At 45.7% G+C, this 21608-nt stretch overlaps 1 protein-coding gene across 9 annotated transcripts in view; it reads left to right on the forward strand.

Annotated features, from left to right (window-relative positions):
• AMOT (angiomotin) overlaps positions 1-21608 on the forward strand; it is a 58546-nt gene that overhangs the window by 25824 nt on the left and 11114 nt on the right. For 4 of the 9 annotated variants that reach the window (XM_065077411.1, XM_065077412.1, XM_065077413.1 and 1 more), the window contains exons 2-7: positions 1075-1239; positions 2597-3515; positions 9788-10241; positions 12047-12191; positions 13572-13664; positions 16265-16410. In XM_065077411.1, the coding sequence (XP_064933483.1) occupies positions 2644-3515; positions 9788-10241; positions 12047-12191; positions 13572-13664; positions 16265-16410 (1710 nt within the window). In that variant the 5' untranslated portion in view covers positions 1075-1239; positions 2597-2643. Of the gene's footprint in view, positions 1-1059; positions 1315-2596; positions 3516-9787; positions 10242-12046; positions 12192-13571; positions 13665-16264; positions 16411-21608 lie in introns of those variants that run through there. The other 5 variants (XM_065077416.1, XM_065077415.1, XM_065077419.1 and 2 more) reach the window with 3 other exon arrangements.

Raw genomic sequence — 21608 nt, forward strand, 5'->3', positions numbered from 1 at the left:
AGCGCTGGGGAGCTCTGGGATCATCCTCCAGCAGTGCTCCAAAGACTGGATGCTCTTGCGTTGCTTATATTCACATCATTATTACATACGCATTACAATTTTTGAAAATTTTGGCATACAATACATCTATACTAAGAAATAATTGATGATGTTAGTTATAATTATTTAATTTCTTACGTACATCTGTTAATGATTAGTTAAATAGAAACTAAGCACTCTGCTTCTAAACAATGTATTACTTCAGCTTCTGTCTCCTTCTTGTCATGCGGAAGGATCTAAAACTTGAAAAAGATGCCTTCATTTTGCATGTGGTCAGAAAGCTCTTATCCTGTCAATTGGTTAACGATGGGCAGGTCTTTTGTAAGGTAATCACAGTATACATTCATTTGGCAGCTTCTCTTCAACATGCCTCAATACAGTCTTCCATGTTCTCCTGCTTCTCCCCTCAATGGTTAAAGTTTCTTTAGTGCTTTATGTTCTGAAAGAGAAAAGTAATGTAATTAAAGAATGCTTGGGGAATTAGAACTGTGCTCTGCAGTATATTCCTGGCATATACTTTGTCAGTGTCCTTTTCTTCCCCTCACTTTCCCAGTCTGTAAAATAAAGCTAATATTCATATTTCTGAGGCATAATCTGCTGAAGTTTGTAAAGCATTCAACCATATCACCTTTCATCAAAGGATTTCTGCTGATCTAGTTTGAAATATCCAGCCCCGCTGGAAAAGGAGCCGTAAGCACAGGGCATCATCATCTGTGCTGCAGCTTTCCTTCTTAGCAACAAATAAAACAATGGAGTTAGAGAATTAGCGGCTTTTAATCACCATTTCACTTGGAGGCACAGATGGGACAGAGCATGCTTGGCAACATTGAATCTTGGAGCAGAAGTTGTCGTGATTAAAGCAGCAGCTGGAGTAGATTGTTAGGGATGGGGGGCTCATTCGTCCTAAAGGGACCAAAATTGTTGGACTCCGGGAGAAAACAAGAAGCTACCAAAGAAAAATCTGAAATGCGGGCCAAGGTTTATTATTCCTAGGGTCTCATCTGCTGATTAAAATATTTTCAATGCTTTCCTCAGAATTATTTTGGAAGCGAGGAGAGTGTCAAGTGATCTGGCGTACTGAAGAGGAGACCGAAGCCGGCTCCGAGTGGCGATTTTGGACTTGCGGGAGGAAGGCCGGGGGGTCTCCCCATGTGGCAGATCTGCTCCTCCTCACCAAGGAAGTCTCAGTGAAGGAAATAGGTATGTGCCACGTCAACTAGCCTGTCAGAAGAACCACGTGCCAGGCCGCTTGGCAAGCCTTGAATTCCTCGTTTGGTGAGGTGGATTCTAAGTTTCTTTTCATGAGCGTTTGCAGCAGGGCGCTGTGTGCCTGATGCGTGCTGGGGGGCAGAGCCCTCGGCAGGCTCAAGGGGGAACTGGGTGGTTGTGGAGACACGGAGCAAAGCAGAACCCTCAGGGCTCCCGACTCCTGGTTCTGCCGTGGAACAAGCTGGTGGGAGCAAGTTACCTCTTGCTAAGGCACAATGTGATACAGAAAAGCCAAAATGCTAGAATACCAAGGTGCTGTCAGGGCAGAGCCACAGCTTAGTAAAGCATACTCCCTATTCTGAACTGTTCCAGCTCAAAAGTCGCTCTGCTTTTAGTTAAATGTCTCAAAGGTACCATTAATTCTGGATATTTCAACTCATGCAAGGCCAATGGGCTTGAGTTTCCATGACAAATTCCTGACTCCACTGGGAGACTGAGTGAAATGTAATCACTGTTGGTCACTGACTTAATCTGTACTTAGGATGTGCTTGACATTGGCTCTTTGTGTTTTTCTCCTTGGTACACAGTGTTTTTTCCTGCCATTTAGAGGTCTTTTTCTGTCCCTTAGATCAGACAACTCTTTTTCCTCCTTTTGCATTTGCATGCATTCAGCTGAGGATATTTGGATGTGTGAGGATTTGGTTGCCTTTGTATGGCAGGAAGTTGCGAGTCCTCACTCGGGGTGTTTTCTGCGGCAGGGAGACCGGGTGCTGATCTCACTCTGAGTATTTCATAACTCTAAAAACCTGCTGGCTAACGAGGTATTCATTAATTGCTTTAAGAGATCTAAGCCAAGAGATTTCTTTGCTTCCTTTGCACCACATACTATCTTAACAGACCTTTATTTTTTTTCTTTTTTTCTTAAAACTGACAAATTGCAGATTTCACCCTTTAATTCTTGTCTGACTGCAAATATGGGAAATGCCTTTCACTGTTGGTAGCCCTAAGTGTAAAGCAAACAGGTTTTAGGCATTTTTACCATCGGCCTGTGAATTATAGGTCTCCTTTCTGCTTGAAAGCAGCCTTGCTGTTTGAGGTATTCAGCATGCATCTCTGCATTTTGCAGTCCATTGATATTCCTATAAACTTGCAAGTCACCTTTCATCACCTTTCCAGGCTTTGCCCCTGGCATGCAAGTCCTTCTTAGGTCAAGAGCCTTAATGACCCCCATTGTTATGGGAACCTTTGGTAATCTAACCTGCTTTTTTTGCTGTATTTCAAGCCATTGCTCTTAAATGTCTCTTGCTTGATCCACTCAGGCGCTAATAACCGTGTCTCCTTTCCTTAGGTCAAGGGCAGCTTTTACATTCCACCCAAAAGGCACCGCAGTTTGAGATGAGGAATTCAGAAGAGCAAGCAGCTACGACAGTTTTACAGCGCCTGCTGCAGGAGCAGCTCCGATACGGAAACCCAAATGACAACCGTAACCTTCTTGCCTTACACCAGCAAGCCACAGGCAATGCCCCCCCTTTCAACAGCACTGGGAGTCCAGCATCTCAGAACGAAGGGCTGAGCTCCCAGGACCACCAGCTTGTGACTCATGCTGCCCGTCAGGAGCCCCAGGGCCAGGAGATACAGGTGGACAACAGCATCATGGAGAAGCAGCTCTCCCCGCGACTTCAGAACAGCGAGGATCTCCCGACCTACGAGGAAGCCAAAGTCCAGTCGCAGTATTTCAGGGGCCAGCCGCATGCTAGCGTCGGGGCGGCGTTTTATGTAACGGGGGTCACCAACCAAAAGATGAGGACTGAAGGGCGGCCCACGGTCCAGAGGGTGAGCCCAGGGAAGGTCCACCAGGATGAAGGACTTAAGGACCTCAAGCAAGGGCACGTCCGCTCCTTGAGCGAGAGGCTGATGCAGCTGTCCTTGGCCACCAGTGGCGTGAAGGCCCACGCGCCTGTCACGAGTGCGCCGCTCTCCCCCCTCTCTCCGCTTTCTCCTCAGCAGTCCAGCGACCCTTATAAAAATTCTGGCTCCAATGAGTTCTACAAGAACTCAGTGCAGCCCCCTTCGCAGCCCAACATGAAAGGAATGGAGCAGCGGGGTCCTCCTCCAGAGTATCCTTACAAAAATGTGTCCACCCCGTCTATGAACTGCAAACCTCAGGACTCGGGACATTTCTATGGTGACCATCGCATGAGCCAGCAGGGAAGATCTGATGGGCCTATGATGAGGTATCAGCATCCCCCTGAGTATGGGTCGGTCAGGTAAGCACGATCTTAAACTCCGTGACAGCCACGTAAGGAAAGAGTATAAAACTCAGTCCATTGCCCTCGCTCCTGAGGCAGGTTTTCTTTCAGCAAAGATTCCATCTTTATTATGTGAGATGACATATTGTGTTCAGCTACAGACTGTGTCTGGAAGGACTGTAACCTGTTTCAGTAGCTTACCTGGAGAAACCTGACTCTCTTAAAAAATAACCCACAAGTGACCAAAAAAGAGCCAGCTTGATTTTATGGCATGGGGAAGTTAATGCTGAGGCTCCAGAGCCTCACAAAAGGTTTGCTACAAAGCCAAAGTTATGGTGCGATTCGTGGTAGAAACTTGCAGTTAACTTATTGCAAGACTTAAGCTGTTCTTTAATTCCGTCTGCCAGCACAAAAGATGTTTTTAGATTTAAATTGCATCTAAGTTCTTTGTAGGAAAGGAGAAAGTGAATGAAAGTAGTAATGGTGCAGGTAACAAAAATCACCTGAGCTTCCTATAGAGTTTTTCGGGTTTTCTTTTCAGAGGACTGAGGTGTAGGAGTGGGAAGTGGAGAGTGCTTTGTGGCTCATCCAGACGTGCTTGTTCAGCTCTTGCTGATTTTCCTTGCATCATTTGAAATCTCAGCCTGTTGTGGTTTCCTCTAGATAAGGAGCTAGATTTGGCTTGAGCCAAACACTGACGTCTCTGTGAGTGAAGATTAAGCTTTATTCAGGTGGGCTAAAAATTCAGCTGTACATTACCTGTTTCCTTACTGTCTCCTCTCTCTCCGCGATCAGGTGAGATTGCGTGTAACGATTTTGGCCTCATTTTGAAGCTAAAAGGATAATACAAAGGAGCGACAGGAGGGCATTGCTAAGTAAATTTGAGGTCTCTGGGCATTTGCGTTTGCACATTTTTTGTTGTGTTTTGAGGGGAGCATGAAGAAGAAACCAGCCTGTGTCAGAGAACAGAGTCTGAGCTCTGGGGAACCTCAGTCTGCTCGGAACCTTCCCAGTCCTACGGGGAGCTATTTGCAGAGTTCGTCCACCATTGTTTGTGATCCGAAATGACTTCAGCAGCATACAAGCTTGATGAAAAGGCCCTTTGATCTGACTAAATAAATAATAAAGAGGCCAGGAAAAGGGGAAGTAAAGGGTTTAGGGGGGTAATGATTATAGAAGCTCGTTGCAAATGGTTTTGAAAATTCAAAGGTCTCAAATCTCTGTGCACGCAGGAAAAGGAAACAGATCCTTGATGGTTATGCCGCATCAGAAATACTCGTAATGTTGTATATAGTGCATGTGAGATGTAGCCTGCTTGCTGTTTAAGGGAGAGGTATTTGAAAAGACGCCAACAGTCAGCTCCTCTAGACAGGGTGATTTTTGTCTCTGTTGGATGGATCCTGGCTGCTGTGAAAGAACATGGGGGAGAAGGGGGGAGGAGAAAGGTTCAGCTGGCAAGGTTTCCAGTAGGGGAAGCAACTGAAATTTGTCTTCAAAGCTTTGGGAATCTAATGAGGTTACTTTTTAACCTAAATAGCTGCACAGAGGAGACGTTTCCTTTGCAAGCAAGTGCTGGAGCAGTAGAAGAATTGCAAGACTAATCCATAAATTACAGAGCAGCGTAGCAAAGGAAGGCAGTGAGTCCTCTATTCCCCTCCCTCTCCTGCACACTTTAAGAAAAGCCGTCGTTTAGACAAGAAACCTTCTGTGTTCCTAAAGGTGCAGCTGGGTAATGGTGCGAGGATGTTAAAGGCGTGGGATTTTCGGGAGCGCGTTTGCCTCGCACCGGAGTGTCTTTGCAGCCTCTCTGGAGTGACAAAGTCTTTTCAGAGACTCTGGTTTCCCTGCTCGGTGTTTCTGGGGTTACTCTGGGTTGCTAAATGTGTGCATTTTTTGAACGGAAACAAAGCCCCTTCTCTCTGCCCGTGAGGCCACACCCTTTTCTGCGGGTTTTTCCCCTCATTGTTCCGGGGAATTTGAGGGTGACCTAACGATGCGGTTAAATAAAACTCGTTGAGCAGGATAAACATTGGGGAATTCATAGCATTCTCATGCTTCACCCTCCCCAGTCTGGGAAAGGAATGGGCTGTGTGGTAAGTTTAAACCAGTTTGCAAACAGTTTGCCTCACCTGCTCTTGGGCGCTGTAAGTTTGGGAACACGTATGTGTTCATAATGATGTTGGTTTAATGTAAATACTGGGCATGCCAGAGGCATCTGTGCTGTTATTTGGGAGTTTTAAAGAAAGTTCAGAAGAGGGCTGGCTGCAAGTGAAGCTCCCAAATCCTATTCTCTCCCTAATACCTCAGCTGCACTTTCACATTGGTGATGAAATCAAACCTTGAGGTCCAAGAGAAGAAGCCTTGGGATCAGTGTCCTGGGGGGCTGCAGGGTCTCCTGTGGCAGAACAGCCAGGGAAGGGGGGTTTTGCTGTAATTTTGGGTGCAAAGGGGCCTTGCTGTCTCTCCGATTCAAGCGCCATCCTCTGTTTGGGGCCCAAATGACCGAGCTCCTGCTGTGGTGATTAATCCCATTGACTTCACAGAAACCTTTTTGAGAAGGAGGTCTGCAGAATTTGTCCCATAATTAGCAAATCGCTTGTGCGCACTGCGTTCCCCTGGCAGCATCAAAGTGGAGGATAATCAGGTATGACTAGGGAACAGCACAAAAATGCATCAGTTTGAGTTCAGCTGTCTAATGGAGCGCAGTCCGCGCCCTGCTGCCGACAGCCTTCCCCGGTTTGAGCAGGAAGGCTGTGGAACAGAGGGGAGCTGGAGCTTCTTGAGTGTGAAACAGGGAAGGGAGAAAAAGTTTTAACAAGCCGGAGACCTTTCCTGATCTCTTGGTTCTTCTGCCCTCCCCGTGTGGTTGCTGGACCCGCGGATCTCCTGCATGACGCGGTGTTTGCAGTCCTGGCAGCCTCAGGGCTCCCGATGGGCAGGTTTGCTTGCCGAGCTGCCCTTGCTCCGTATCTCTGGCTCCATGACTTAAAAGCTAACATGACCCTTGTTGCAGAGCCATAAATCCAGTTTGCACTTGGCAAGGGACCGTAAGGGAAGCAGGAATTCTTCCGTGATACAGTCTTCAAAATGAAGTGACCCTTAAAGTTATGCTTTTAAACTTAAACACTTGTGGGAGTTATTGCTCTGCGGTTTTTCCCTGCATTTGGAGTTTTCAGGTCGTTACAACACAGAGGCAAATGGAAGGAGATCGCTTAATTTTGTTTTCCGTGTATTTTTTGCGTGAAGTGGTTAATAGGGATGTAATTTTGATTGCTACTGCAGGCTTACCCGACAACTGGATCTCTCATGGGGGGAAGTTTCTACTACCGTTCTACCTACAATTCTGTTATTTGACCCCAGTAGTGATTTGTACCTTTACATTTTGCAGTCTGGCTTAAAGATCTTGAAACCCAGTTGTGTTCGTTTACCTTTCTGAATCTCTCGGTCCAGAATTGGTTCACCAGAGAAATAAACTCTGCAATTCTCATGTTAATCTGAGGCATCTCAGAGCCACAGAGTTTGAACCCACAAAAAATACATACATAAGACAAAACTGAAAGTAGTGGGGGTGCTAAAAAGTTCTTTGAACATGTATGTAAAAATTTGCCTACAAGATCTTAAAAGGTCTGGTTGTCACTGTGAGGTTACTTGGATATTTTTTTAAGATAGGATGTATTAGCCCAGTTGCATTGTCTCTTTTTGCTGGGAATATAAACACATTTGTGACATATTGGAAACTCTAATGCTGTTCATAATGCAGCAGAACTAGAGGTTCCCAGCTCTCATGTTTTAGCTTGAACCCACAAGACTGATGTTATTTCAAGGTTATGAGAGGCTTTGGATGCAAGTGCCAAGATGCTGGAAATCTTGGAAATGTTTCCTGTTTAGAAATATTGAGCCATGATTTCCTAGAGTTGTTCTTTACAAAAGGTGTTTTTAAAACGCCGTTATCATGCATGGCAGTACAAAGCCTGTCCTCCAGAATTCAGCTGCTGCTGTTGTTTGACCATCTTAGTGTTCCTTCCATCAGTTCTCAGGTCCTGCAGCAGGGGCAACACTCAGCCCAGGGCAGAATAACGAGATGCTTTTAGCTCAGATTGTTACTGTTGGCATTGAAATAGTCCTCGTTAGGCTTATAATATTAACATACTAGGATCGGTGGAGTCAGTGAGTAACTGCTTCAGGTTGTTTTCAGCCTGGAAGACAGTAGTTTGCAGGTTAAAAATTCGAAAAGGGTTATTTTTCTATGAGGCAGACTGGCAACCTGTCTCTTTTGATCCAACCTCCGTTGGTCACTGTAGATTAAATGTCACAGCAAGGTTATTCCCTAACGGATCATAACATCAAAACAGACATGTGTGGTGTCAGGTAAAGAATAAGCTCAAGGAGATGAGTGGTTTCTGGAGGTGCAAGGTTTTAATTCTGCACATAACTGAGCTAAGAAAGGAGCTGGAAACCACCTGAGACAAAGCAAACGACCTTGAGCATGGCAATGTGACAGCCTGGCCTCCTCCTTCTTTATGAGAACTGGCAAATAAAGGTAGTGAAATAAATGCATCAATAAGTAGAGCTGACCTCCCAGGAGAGAAGAACCGAATTGTACTACTAAACTGAACATTCCTGAGGAGATTAATTGCACATCTCTCTTTCTCTATGACCCTTGAGATCCTCATTCTGCATATGATCACGTCTGGGGAAATACAGCTCCTGCAATGGTGTTGCTGGCAGGGAGGAACAGGCAAGAGAGGAACAGTTACTAGAGCACTAATTACTTGTTTTTTCCTAAGTGAAAAAGGCTAGATTTGTTTCCCCATAAGGAATCTGAGCATCAGCTTAGAGGTTTCTAGGCACCTACTCTTCTGGAAAGCAGGGAAATGAGACATAAGATGCGTGATATTAAAACAGCGAACCCTGTGCTGGGCTGAGAACGTACAAACTCCTACACGCGCTGCCAGCCAGATGTGAGTAATGCAGACGTTTCCTCTTTGGACGAGTATGAAGTGTCGGTGAATTCTTTCTGCAGAGAACAGGAAGGATGATGCTGAGTGTTTGCACATCGGCTGAGAAGCCCTTTGTGTAACCCTTTAGCTCCCAGTTCATCTTCACGGTCGCTGTTGTCAGCAGTGCTGCTGGGGTGCTGGGAGAGCTGTGCTGTGGTGCCTCCAGCACCTCCTGTGCTCAGCACAATGGGTGCGCAGGGTCCTTCCTATGAGCCCCGGGGCATTTTCTAGCAGCTATGGCCGGGGGAACAGCAGTATGAGCTCTTCCAGCTGCGGGGTTGAACTGCATCCCAAAGGGTGGGAAGTTTTCTGGGAGGAACGGGGGTGTTTCAGAACACGTGGAACTGCTGCGCTGGGTCTGCACCAGGCCAAGGCTGCAGCGTGGACAGGGAACGACTTCAACCGCTCCAGTAAAGAGCATCCAGAGAAGTTAAAGGTTGAATGTCTCTGGAGGAGGCAGCAAAGCCTGCTTTCTGAGCTCATCCAAGCACATTAGATCCACACTGTCTCCTAAGAGAGCTTTCTTACTTGGCTAATACAGCAGAAGCTGAGCTGGGGATCTCCAGCATCTGGACAATATGAGCTGGTGTAGCTTGGCGTTAATTCTGCGATAGACTCAAGCGTGTTACAGACTGCTGGGGCTGTCTTTGATCTCCTATAGAGGTTATTGTTAGGAGCGGTAAAGACACCTACTGCATAAGAGCAGGGCTGGTTCTGTACCAAAAGGCTGCTCCTGATTCTGAGGTTGGTGTTCAAATCCTTTAACTGTCTTATTGGACCAGGCTGCAGCTTGTCAGTTGGTATTTCAGAAAGCTCAAATCAGTGCTGCTGGCACGCTAACAAAAAACTTAGCCAATCCCTTTAATTTGGTAGCCTGAATTGCAAAAGAATATAGTTTTCTCCACAAGAGATGGCATGTTTCAGGATGGAACAGAAGAGCCCATTCCTAACAGTCCTCAGTTTAGGTGTTTTCTCCACAAAGAGTGGAAAATAGTTATAAAAATAATTTTGGTCAGTAGTTGTTGATGGAGTTTCTCCTGGTGTTTCTGTACAAAATAGACTCAAGAGGAAAGGATTTCATGCACTTAGAATATATTGTCCGATAATTATTTGATTTTGGAACATATTTATTTGAAAACAAACTTATAAAAATGAGGAAAGCCTCGCATGAGTCTTTTGTGTGGGAAGACCTGTGCATGGGAGCGACACAGGTCACCCCACGCCTTGTCACGGGGTCTGTGCACCATTGCCTGTGTGACTTTGACGGAGCTCCTGCTCTCTGTTTTCCAGGCAGAACCCAGATGTGCAGCTGCAGTTACAACAGAGACCGCCTCACCACCACAGCCCAACTTCTTCTTTGACTTCCCTGGGATCTTTGACTTTGCTTCAGTCTCCGCCACCATCCAGGCTGTCCCCTTCCCAGCATCAGCCACCTCTGACTCCGAGCCAGGGAGATCCTGGTGTTCTGCCGCGGACCCAGCAGCCGTTCCTGTCAAACCAGGTCCATCAGGGAGATCTGTACCGACTATGCCAGCCCTTCCTAGGCGCGCAGCAGCAGCAGGGCGATTCCTATTCAGTGATGTCTCGGGCTCAGCAGATACCTTCCCCGTATCAGCAGATGCAAGTAGATCCTTTTGCCATAGTTTCCAGGGCCCAGCAGATGGTGGAAATCCTGTCAGAAGAGAACCGGTCACTACGACAGGAGCTGGATGGGTGTTATGAGAAGGTAGCCCGGCTGCAGAAGGTGGGTGGTTTTGGATATCAAGCACCATCCTGTGTCTAGTATCATCCATAATTGAATCATCTAATCTGCAGCTGTTACATTCCTTGCTTAACGGATTGATTATCTGCTTTAGAGTCTTTTAGATGCAGATTGATTAGGCTGTGTCCTGCCCTTTTGAGCAGCGGCTTAACTTTCTCAGAAGACAGAATCAAAGCCTTGAGTTTTATTCTAACGGTTTATTGACCATGCGCAAAAGAGCATCCTTATCAGCTGTGTTGAAGAGGCTGACTGCTTGGCTCGCTGGGTTAAATTGAAGCTGCTGTTCTTATGTGCAGGATAGCCGCAGGTTTCATTTTCCCATCAGTCTAAAAGACTTTAGAGACTGCAGGAAGGGCCTGTTTGGAATGACATGAGACCAGAGTCACTCAAGGAGACAACAGGAGACATTGCTATAAAGCTGGTTGGCAGGACATTGTGCAAGACAAGTGCTGCTGCTATGGCTACATTAAAGACATTTGGACTGCAGGACTGAAACTAACACTTCTTTTGTCACTCCCTCGGTACCCCACAACTTCCATGAAAATTTAGTATCTTGTTTTGGATCGAGCTTTTTGCCACATTTGGTTTTATGAAACGAGTAAGCGATGCTAAGACATTTTAAAAAATATCCCAGTGAGACCCATCATTAACGTGCATGTGTAGAGGAATTTTCATTGCAGCCTCATAGAAATAACTTGTTGGTGACCAATGGTTTAACGCTGTGCAGCAGCTCAGCTTTGCTGTGGCCTTGCAGCTGCGAAAAGGCTGACGGTACCTGCGGTTCGGGACTTTGCGGGCCTTGCTGTGCTCTTTGCCCTCAGCAGTCTCCAGGGCCGTAAAAGTGTGTGGCTGCTTTAAACACTTGAGTTCAGGTGACCAGTGTGGCTTTCCACACTCATTATTCCCTGTGTTACCTCTTTCCAGGGACGTATTATTTGTTTTGCTGTATTTTTCTGGAAGGTTCCTGGCCAGGAAATGCTTTAGAGCTTGACAGCTTCCTGATAATGAAAGAAGGGTAAAAATTCACTTCCCTCCACCCTACTGTTGATCACTGGCTGTAGATGATACTGATGGGGTTTGCTGTTGCGTGGACCCATATTTCCACAGCAATGCAAACCCGTGCGTGGTAAGGAGAGCCAGAGGTGAATTTCCTTCTGCTCTGGGTGGCCAGAGAGGCTTTACACTGAAGGCCAGATGGGAGGATAAAACATATTTTACTGCAAATGTTTCCTTTCCCCCATTTAGTAAACTGAGTATTTAAAAGCACAACAAAGTTGTTGAAGTGTAAACGCAGAACATCAGGAGGTTTCATTATAGATTTTGGACCGTAACAATTACAGATCTGCAGAGTTTGTCAGTAATGCAAGATGTGCTGCTAGCATTTTTTAGCATAGTTTTGTCTGCTTTTGTTAGATTTCACTTACTCAACTTGATATCACGTTAGCTATTTATATAAATGTTTTTTGCCCAAACTAACAGTAGCGCCAAACTGCTCCAGCCTTAGAAAAAAAATAGATGACATTTGCACTTGAATTTGCTGTATCTGTGCTCAGATCTTATTGGGGAAACAGAGCTGGAGTGTGAAAGGAGGGTCCAGAAATTCATTTCAACCATTAGTATTTACAGAGAAGGGTCCGTCACAAACCCAAGACTGTATCATTTTACTTAATGTATAGATGCAGGTTTCTGTCAATAAAGCTTGACAGAAAGTAATCTCCTTTCTGAGACTGAATGAAAAGAATTGTTAGTGATAAAAGAGTAAGTGCTTGTTTTCACTTCCCGTGCAGCTGGAAACAGAAATTCAGCAAGTTTCAGAGGCGTACAAAAACCTGGAGAAATCGTCCTCTAAGCGGGATGCCCTGGAGAAGGCCATGAGAAACAAGCTGGAAGGAGAAATTCGGAGGCTGCATGATTTCAACAGGGATCTAAGAGGTGAATGGAGTAAAACTTCTGTTGTTCGATTTTTTGTTTGTTCGTTTTTTATTGTTGCACTTATTTGGCAGGACAGTGTTTTGCAGTGGACATCGCTGTGTCTGTTGGCGCAGCTGGGGTGTGACAGGGTGCTCAGGTACATTCAGTAGCCTGAGGTTTTAAGCGCTTGCTGGGAGTGCAGGAACGGCCGGTTCAGGACAGTGCTGCAGCCTGTTTCTCATTGAGAAGCCAAACACTATAAACCAGATGCAAGCCTGGAATTCCCTCTTGTCTTATATCCTAGACACAATTTGTACAATTTGTTCAGTTTATACAAATGGAAAGACGTTTTGCTGACTGCCTAATCCCACACCAGGCATGTTCACTTTATTTCCTGTCCAGTGACCCTTTTGCACTGACATACAAACTGCAGGCCCCCTGTTCTTCCTGAAGGTCATGTCATTCCTTATCGATGCAGGCATCTGGTTTTTTGGATCTCCCTTCGTTTTCCAGAGTGAGATGTTATTAGTGTCTGGTTCTTGCTAAGGGGCTGAGGCACAATGACAGCAGGCGGCGCAGAGTGATGTTGACTGGTATTTGACCTTAACGTGGGTCAGAGTTTATGCATTAGTTTGAAAGGTGAAAAATGTGCAATTTGAGATGTCCAGAGGTGCACAATTAGGCTTTTAAACTGTAAGTTTAATTTTTAATGAAATCCTTCTGATTGTCCTACATGTCATCTGCTCTCATTGTCCCGTGGCTCTTACTAGGACTGTGTTCCCAGAAATTGTTTTATATCCAGGAATAAGGCTGTACAGTGGCCAGTGCTGTTGAGGGGGATGGTACACGAAGGCCTGCATTAAATAATCTTATTAATAATAAAACACAGCATAAAGATTTCATTCTTATTTTCATACACTCGTATGAATTTCTAGCAACCTGCAGCAGCAGAACTGTTAAACTGTCCTTAGGGCTTTACACTTTTCCCTAAAGTCAGGTAATTGGACAGCAGTGATTTAACCTTCTAACTATTAAGATTTAGTGGAGAATTGTAAGGAAATCTTTTAATTGCTTGGTGAGGTTTATTTGGGTGGAAAAAATAAGATGTCTTAACATTTGTAAAAATTGAAAAGATAAACTTCTTACGTGTTATAATTGTTTAAAGTAATTTCTTTGGAATTTTATTTAATCTATTTTGTCTCATTGAGGATATTTTCTCAAGGACTTAATTAGAAACATTTCAGAAGCGAGTGCCAGCTTCTCATAGGCTTTTTACTTTTGGCTGTGTAGAATCGGGAGGTCCTTCCCCCTTCCTTGCATTAGAAATGTCCTGAGCAGACGTGACTTAATGCTTGTTAGCTTCTAATTATTTACTGTTCCTTTTGTTGAAAAATTTTGCAGAACGTATGGAGACAGCCAACAAGCAGCTTGCGGAGAAGGAGTTTGAGGGGTCTGAAGACAATCGGAAAACCATTTCTCAACTCTTTGCACAAAGTGAGTTATGCAATAATTTGAGTCACTAGAAGCGCTCTGGTCACCCTGGGAAGGGTAACAGCACTGCGGCTTAGCGTAGTTCAGACCTGTTGGTTTTCTGCCGGGACAGAAATCAGGGCGGTGACAGTCCAAACCTGGCAGTGGAGAGAGGAGGAGGGATCCAAGGATTCCTTTTGTCAGTATGTAAAGTCCATCTGATGGCATTTAGTAGAGATTTTGAAGCAAATGTGAACTGTAAAATTAGGGTTTACCCCAAGATGTACAGGATAATTTATCTACCTGTTTTGTCCCCAGTAAGCTTTGGAATTAAACCTTTCCAAGCTGACAAGGGTCTCGGCATGATTTAAGGCCAGGGGCACTGAAACATGGTAGGTCTCCTATCTCTTTCCTCTTTAATTTGCCACTGCCCTCTGCAGTGCAGCAAAACTAAAGGGGCTGAACACTGCCTGGTACGCTGGGCTGGGTAAGGGAGCTCTGTGCACAGCAGTGGATTTATCACAAGGCAAAACAAAATGATGGATGTGAAATGCTGCTTTTGCTCTGTACTGGAATGTCTTGAGGCCAACAGTGGCGAGCCAACTTTTCTCTCATCCCATAGTGTACTCCACCCTTCTGACAATGCTCACTTTTCTCCAATTGTTATATAAAAAGGTAACGCAATAAAATTGCAAAATAGAGATTTTCTGTGGTGTAACACCACACTGCTGCTACTCTGACAAATGCTGGTATCCCTCTCTTGTGTTGTGTTTAGCTTATTTCTTGTGGCTTATGTTGCAAGCAGGCGGCTGTCGGGGTGTGAATTCACAACTCCTGGGGGTAGTGGAAAGTCTGAGTTTACTCTTGCATTCAGCTGGTTGGGTGGACTTTGAGGTTCGTAGGTTCACCCGGAGAGGTGGGACGGTCCAAGCTGTGAGGCCTTACGTTCCATTTCTCCTTTTGTCCGAACACGGAAATCACAGTGCTGCATTTTGTCGGTCCCAGCGTTTCTAGGGGTGCTGCAGGCACTTGTCAACTGAAGCAGTACCCATCTGGGGAAAAGTCTGGAACAAAACCTCCAAAAGCCTCGCTGTGAGCACTTACAGATTAACAAACAGACTGCTGGCACTGCCTGATACCTGCTGGCCTAAGGCCACCCTGTCTCGTCTCATTTTCTGCAATACATTTTAGCATGCTGACACTGTCAGCAACTCATTTCCAGGGCGGAGGAGACGCACTGGAATGGAGAGATGGGGGAAAGAATAGGCACTGGTGACATTAGCCTCTGTGTCTGATGTCACAGGCTCGCTCTGAGTTGCAGTCAGAGTTTGCTCTGCAGAGTTGTGGGTGCTGTTGGTGGACAGGTTTGTTTTGCAACCTGTGTGTGGGCTGTGTTGATTCCTTAGACGAAGGGAATCTTGAGCTACTCCGTGTTGCTAAAGCTTTGCTCCTGGCTCTCTGCTGGCAAAAGAAAGGGAATAATTGTGGTCCTGTAAATATAGTTATGCACATGCTTGCACAAACGGGCCCGTGTACTCCATATGCAGTCTGTCCTAACACCCAGGATCTTGTTCCTGTTTTTCAAGCCTTCCACTCCTTGTCCTCATTCCTTTGTCGTGGGATGTTGGTTTCTGGAATGCAGTTTCTCTGGTGTCATCAGTGCTGGGTGTAGATTACTCCAGGGAGTATTCTGTGGTTATGTATCCAGCAAGTGTGTTAATGTTATCATTGTAGCTGGCTGGCTTCTGCTGGGAATGACTATACAAGGGACACCAGCTTTCTGTTGTGGCTTTGCTTTACACCTATTTGTTTTTTTTTATGAAGACGGTTGCCGTGTTCCTGAAACACACAGCATAGCTGCCCCCGCTAGGTCCAGCTCTTTCAGGGGAGCAGCAGCAAAAAACCAGCTGCTATGCTTGGGCTGGCTTTAAGGCATCGGACTTGAACCCCCAGCGCTGTGCAAAAGGCTTTCTTGACCTGCAGGTCTGCTTCCAGCACTGACAGAACAGGTACACGTGCCTCAGATCTGGCCCAGGGGGGCATTTTTAAGGGCAGTAGAGGAAGACTGAGGAGCTCTCATTGCTCGCATGTTTTCTGACTGCTCTGATGGTGCTGCCAGCGAAGCGGGACAATGGGGTGTTAGTTTGAGAAGGAGGACGGCTGCCCCAAGCAGGACAGCCTTCCTGTTGGTGGGGTCAGAGTGAGAAAAAGGAGCACAAGTTTTTCAGGCTCAGAAGTCTGCCATCTCCTCTTCCTAGCTGGAATATTAAAATCACCCAGTTTGTTTTCCACTGCTGAAAGCTCAGAAGTAAAGAGGTGCCAAGTTTCATTAACCATCTGCATAATCAGAGCAAATTCCCTAACTGTACTGAGTGATGAGTGTTCTACTCCTTCTTGCTAGCACTGGGGCACATTGTTGCTCCAAGGTAGCATGCTTGTTTTTCATGGTTACAAGTCCTCGTCTTCCTTGAAAGCCATGTGCTTTCCCACCCCACTCCTTAGCACTAGATTTGCATTCTCTCTCTCGTGCAGAGTTCCAGTATAATCTTTGCTTCACCTTTGGAGTGAAAGCCTCCTGAAAACTAGAGGGCTGTCCATTGATAACTCTCACTTTGTTTTGATAGACAAGGAAACACAGCGGGAAAAAGAGAAACTGGAAATAGAACTGGCTGCTGCGCGCTCTACCAACGAGGACCAACGAAGACACATCGAGATCCGAGACCAGGCCTTGAACAACGCTCAGGCCAAGGTGGTGAAACTGGAGGAGGAGGTAAGGATGCCGGGAGAGAGAAATCAGGATGGCGTGGGTTCCAGTAAAAGTGAGTGTGGCAATGAGTTTGTCTTGGGCAAGGTATAAGGAAATGTGCTTGCTTCAAAGCTATTTATGTCGACTTAGCTTTGTGTTGGTTAGCTAAACCACTGAACTCTGCACAAATCTGTGTTTCCTTGGAAGTGGTTTTGTCTAAGCAGCCATGTTTCGTTTTCCTTTTGTTTCAACTGATAAAAGTGGCTGGAGCTGAAATCCCAGCCCTGGCAACCTCCTGAACTTGGCAGAAATTCAGATCTGGATGGACTTTTAACTAATATCAAATGAATGCAACTTGTCTCCTTGCCAGGTGTTCCACTTACACCAGCGTATCGTGGTGCACAGTGCAGATCACCGTATGTGCCCAGCATTTGTAATAAGCTGGCCGTGACCTTGGTTGTTTTCTCTCCTTTTCCTCCCCTCCGAGAGGGGATAATGCATTTGAGCTGCTTAGCTGGGCAGCTTTCACAGCGGTTTCTTTTGTAGCCGTGTCCCCGCCACTCACACACGGTTCTCACCTCGCTGCCCTTCTGCGTCATAGTGTCCGTCCTCTTTCCTCCCGCCTACTCCTTTCCTCTCCAAGGCTCCATTTCCCGCTCCCAGCTTCTGCTTCCGTTACTCCTACTCTTCCTCCATAGAGAGCCTCTGGAGGAAATCTCATGGCCCAGCACACTTCCTCCACAGCACGTTTGTTCTCTGCTCCTTGGATTCTGCCATCTTCCTGCCCACTAGCACTGGCCGTCACCTTCACTGCAAACATTGGCAAGGCCACTGAGAAGCGTCTCTTGGGACGGTGCTCGTGACACAGCTGGCGGGGGCCAAGCCACACTTCATGCTGCCCCAGAGACCATCTCCTTGGCCTGCCCTGCGTGTGTGCTTCTGCCTCTTGTCTGCAGGCTCAAGCTGTGAGCTTTGAGGTCAAGGAGCTCCCGTTTGTACAGCACTTAACATCGCCAGCACTGGGGAACCAGGTTCTGTGCAATACGAATTACAAATAAAGAACAGTCAGAGAAATGCTTAAATATCACTGACCACATTCAGCCTGGCGCACAGTTGACAAGTCCATTGATTTCACTGAAGCTGCAGCCTCTCCTGGCAAAGCTGACTCGCACCTTTGTTGCTCAGGGGCACAGGGATCATTAGGTTACAGGCAATTTAAACTTGACATGATTCTCTTTGGCTCTAAAACTACTGTGTCACTCAGTCCTGCAATGTATAGGAGCTCTTTGGCTTCCAATCACATATCAGCACCTTATTACGCTCAAAGCCTGGTGTTTGACTAAGTGCACAGGACATCCTTTTGGCATCCCTGGCATCATTCACATGCTTGGAGTCAATGCGTATGGAGGTGCTGTGATGAGCCAAGGCCGGCACACGCAGCACCTGGCCAGGTCGAACCTCTGTGTGGACACTAATATTGGCTTCCTCACAGTACAGTTGAAGTCTTTGGAGGTGATAATAACTGTATGTTGTCTTTTCAAAAGCCCTCTATTGTTTTACTAGAAGAATTTGGTTCAGCACTGTTGCAAAGTATTTCTGCCGAGGTAGAGTAGTAAAATAGGTAAGTTACTCTGGGCCATATTGCATGATAGCTTAAAAACCACACGTGTGCTGATACAGAGTGAAATGCCCTGGTCTTGACTGCGTGAGGGCTTGTGGTCATTTGCATCCAACCTTTGCTCGGATCCCAGGGTGTGCAGGAAGTGCCACCCTTCCTGTTGTAGATAAATATGGAAGCGTCCCAGTGAGGGAAGGGGAATTAACTCTGCTTTTCCTAGAGGTGAGGGGAATAAGGGGAAACAGAAGGGGTAAAAAGTCACTTTTGCAGGTTTACCAGATCACTTTTTAATGACATACTTAGGCTTATAAAGCATTTGTTGCCTCATTAGTAGTAAATTGTGGGAACTTCTCAAATCCCCAAGCTGTTTAGTAACTTACCGAAAGACAGCCAAGCGAGCTGTTCAGTGCTCAGGGCGCCATTCAGAAGGGACTGTAAGTGTCAGCCTGAGTTAGTGACGTTCATTGACCAAGATATATGAACTATTTGTCAATTATTTCTTTGATTCCTGCCAGTCTAATCTGAGTTCCTAGTCCCTGTAATTGTCAGGAATTTCCAAACTAGTCCTGCAGAAGAGGGTGGAGTTTCTTTGCCGAGGTTTGGCAGCCGCTCTGGCTCAGGGCCTGAGGGAGCTGTGCATATTTCAGTTGTTGCATCCTGTAATGTAAGTTTTCAGCTTTTTCCCCCCCCAGTTCTGTTTTGACTTCCTATTAAGTAGAGTTACCCTGCCTTATATTCACCATATCCTTTATAAAAATAACATTTCCGTTCTAATGAGACCCATAAGCCATATATCACTATAGCTGAATTTAAATATTGCATTTGAATGGGAACTTCCAGATTCTTTTTAAAATCCTTTGCCTGAATTGCTAGTTAGGGCAAAACCACTCATCTGTAAAATGTAGACACTTGTCTATTCCTGTGGAGCTTCGAGAACTTTTATGTACATTGCACTTTATCATCCAAGTTAGAGGAAAGGAAGAGGTGAAGAGACGCTGAATGTGATGGAGCAGGGAACAGAAGCAAAAGTAGACGTTCGCAGGAGTGAAATGACTCTTCAAATTTAGAACAAGCTGTAATAAAAGCTTTAGATAGTGTGGAGTTTGTTGCTGCAAAGTGCTAAAAAGGGTGAGTGACCATGAGTATTTCAGACAAATATGTCTACAAACAGGCTTGCTAAGTATGTGTCCGTTTTATATGGAATGTTTAAACTTTACTACATCTCTACTATACATAAAGTAGTTAACCCGTATTTTCACTTCTCCATTTTCTTTCTTCGCTTTAGCTGATGCTCCACGGTTATGCATATGTCAGTAGCTTATTCAAATTGTTTCTAGCAAAGTATTAGCCTGGTTTTTAAACCTCAGATTATTTTCATTACATGCAATAAACAATAAATTTGAGATAAATCAAATATATTTGAGGCGAAATACATGTTGGCTTAAAAACATATATCACAGAAATCATTAGCGATGATATTTTTGGGTAAAGCAATGACAGATTGTCCTTTTGGAGCAGGGATTGCCGTGATGGCCTCGGTTTTGATGCGAGCGCTGGTGGCTGCAGCGGGTGGGCAGCTGGTGGATGGTCACAGATGGCCTGTATGTGTGAGCTTTCAAAACAGCCGCTTGCCCCCACCATCTGCCAGCACACACCTCGAGAGCCTTTAGCAAACAGAACAGATGGTCAAACTTCGCTTTGCTCTGGGCCAGGGGCAGAACCGCAGAGTTTAGAGAAAGGAGCATCCTGAGCAGGCTGAGGTTCTGGGTAAAGGCTTGTTTGTGATATTGCAGGAGAGAGTTTCACGCCAAATAGTTCATCTAACCACAACTGCTGGATGTAGAGGGTACAATTACTACTGCTCTTGCACTTTCAAAGGAAAAAACAAATCCAGAACTTTCATTGAACTTGGTCATTTCTGCTTACCGGGTTAATTCGTACCATGGAAGACCACACTTCAACTTAAAAAATGTTTGTGGGGTTTTTATATAGCAGTGTAACTTGTACTCCTTTGCTCCACCAGTGGACAAGCTGCTGTTTTAATGAGTGCCTTCAGGAGGCAGCTGTGAAAAACAGTGAATACCACTCAGAAGGCGTAAATATCTCCTCTTTCCATTGCAAGGTGTGTGCATGAGGAGGGCAAAGAGTAGCCAGACATCCTCTATATGGATGCAAATTGGGGGCTGGAGGAAGAGAAGAAGTTTGAATGAAATATCTTTTAGAAAAGTGGCTTGCATTTAGGAGCTATAAGAGCTTTCAGCCATCAAAATGCAACATAAACCGGATGCCAGAGCTAAGACAACGTATTAATTTCTCACTCAGCTATTGTGGAGAGAAATGGCACCCTATTTCCAATAACACTGGGGGTTCTGGCTGTGAGAAAACATAGAAACCTTCATTTCCAAATGACGTCTATTGTACTTTATATGCTCTTTCTGAGATACTTTCAGAACAGAGCTCTGGCTTGTAGGGAAGAGACCCAAAGCAGAGTTTGTGTGTGTGAAGGCTTGTCCGTTTTATTCCGCTCACTTCTCTGGCTCTGTAAAAGATTATTCCTGGTCCCAGCTTTCTCTCACTTAAATGCTTAGACTGTCAGAGCCACGTAACTACTCCTTTCAGGACAGAGTTGCTTTTAGAGAGGACGCTTTTTGGATGCCTTATCGTTCCTGCATGCGTGGGGTGGGGAGGAGAGGAAACTCCCTCGCTGTAACTACTGTGTGTGTGTCTTTCATGACCTGCGTTCTTGGGACGACAGAGAACGGGCTTTTTATTGCTGTGTCGCTGCCTGTCGTATTCTGCCTGTTAGCCGTTTTCCAGAGGTGGCTTTGAGAATTATAACTTATTTTAACATAAACAGAGAAACAACATTATGACATTCCCATGCAACAAACACGGTTCCCTAGCAAGAGGATAGTGTTACCAAATTGCTTCAGCATGAGCTCTTGCTGAGGGCAGTGGCGCCTTGTTGGGCCTGAATTCAAACAAACCGAGGGTTCAAAGGCATCCTAGAGGAATATATTCCAACTGCAAGAGGGAGAGGTGATTTAAACGTGCTCGCTCTCTTTTATTTTTTACTACTTTTCTGCCATAGCAGGCAGATTCTTGTGGGGAAACACATTTTCAGCTGCATCTGAAGGAATTCAGCTTTAGGATAAACCCCAAATGTAATGAAAACACCCTGAATATATTAAACAAAGGACTTTGAAGACATCAGAAATAGTGGGTGTGAGAGAAGCAGATGCTGACGAGCGTTCCCAGTTTGCTGAAACAGGAGCTGTCCAAGATGAAGAGGGGAATGGCTGGTTTGTCAAAATGCCTGCGAGGGTTTCTGAATCACTGCTGGCTGGGCAGGAAGTCTTGTCTTCTTCCCCAGAAAAGCTCTTTGCTGAGTAACGCATCTGGAAGCGATGAATCTCTTTACAAAAGAAGATCCTTCCTTCCTCCTCACCTGCTGTGGCCAGGACTGCGTTTGTCCTGCAGAGGCAGCTTCTCCCTCCCTTGCATCTGGTGACCTGGCAGTGAAGATGCCCCGTTCCCGTGTGCTCCCGCCTGCCGTGCTGCCTGCGTGCCCCCCCGCGCCCTCTCCGGAGCCTTTCTCTGCAAG

The sequence above is a fragment of the Columba livia genome, chromosome 12 (assembly GCF_036013475.1).
Source record: "Columba livia isolate bColLiv1 breed racing homer chromosome 12, bColLiv1.pat.W.v2, whole genome shotgun sequence".
In the NCBI taxonomy this organism is placed as follows: domain Eukaryota; kingdom Metazoa; phylum Chordata; class Aves; order Columbiformes; family Columbidae; genus Columba; species Columba livia.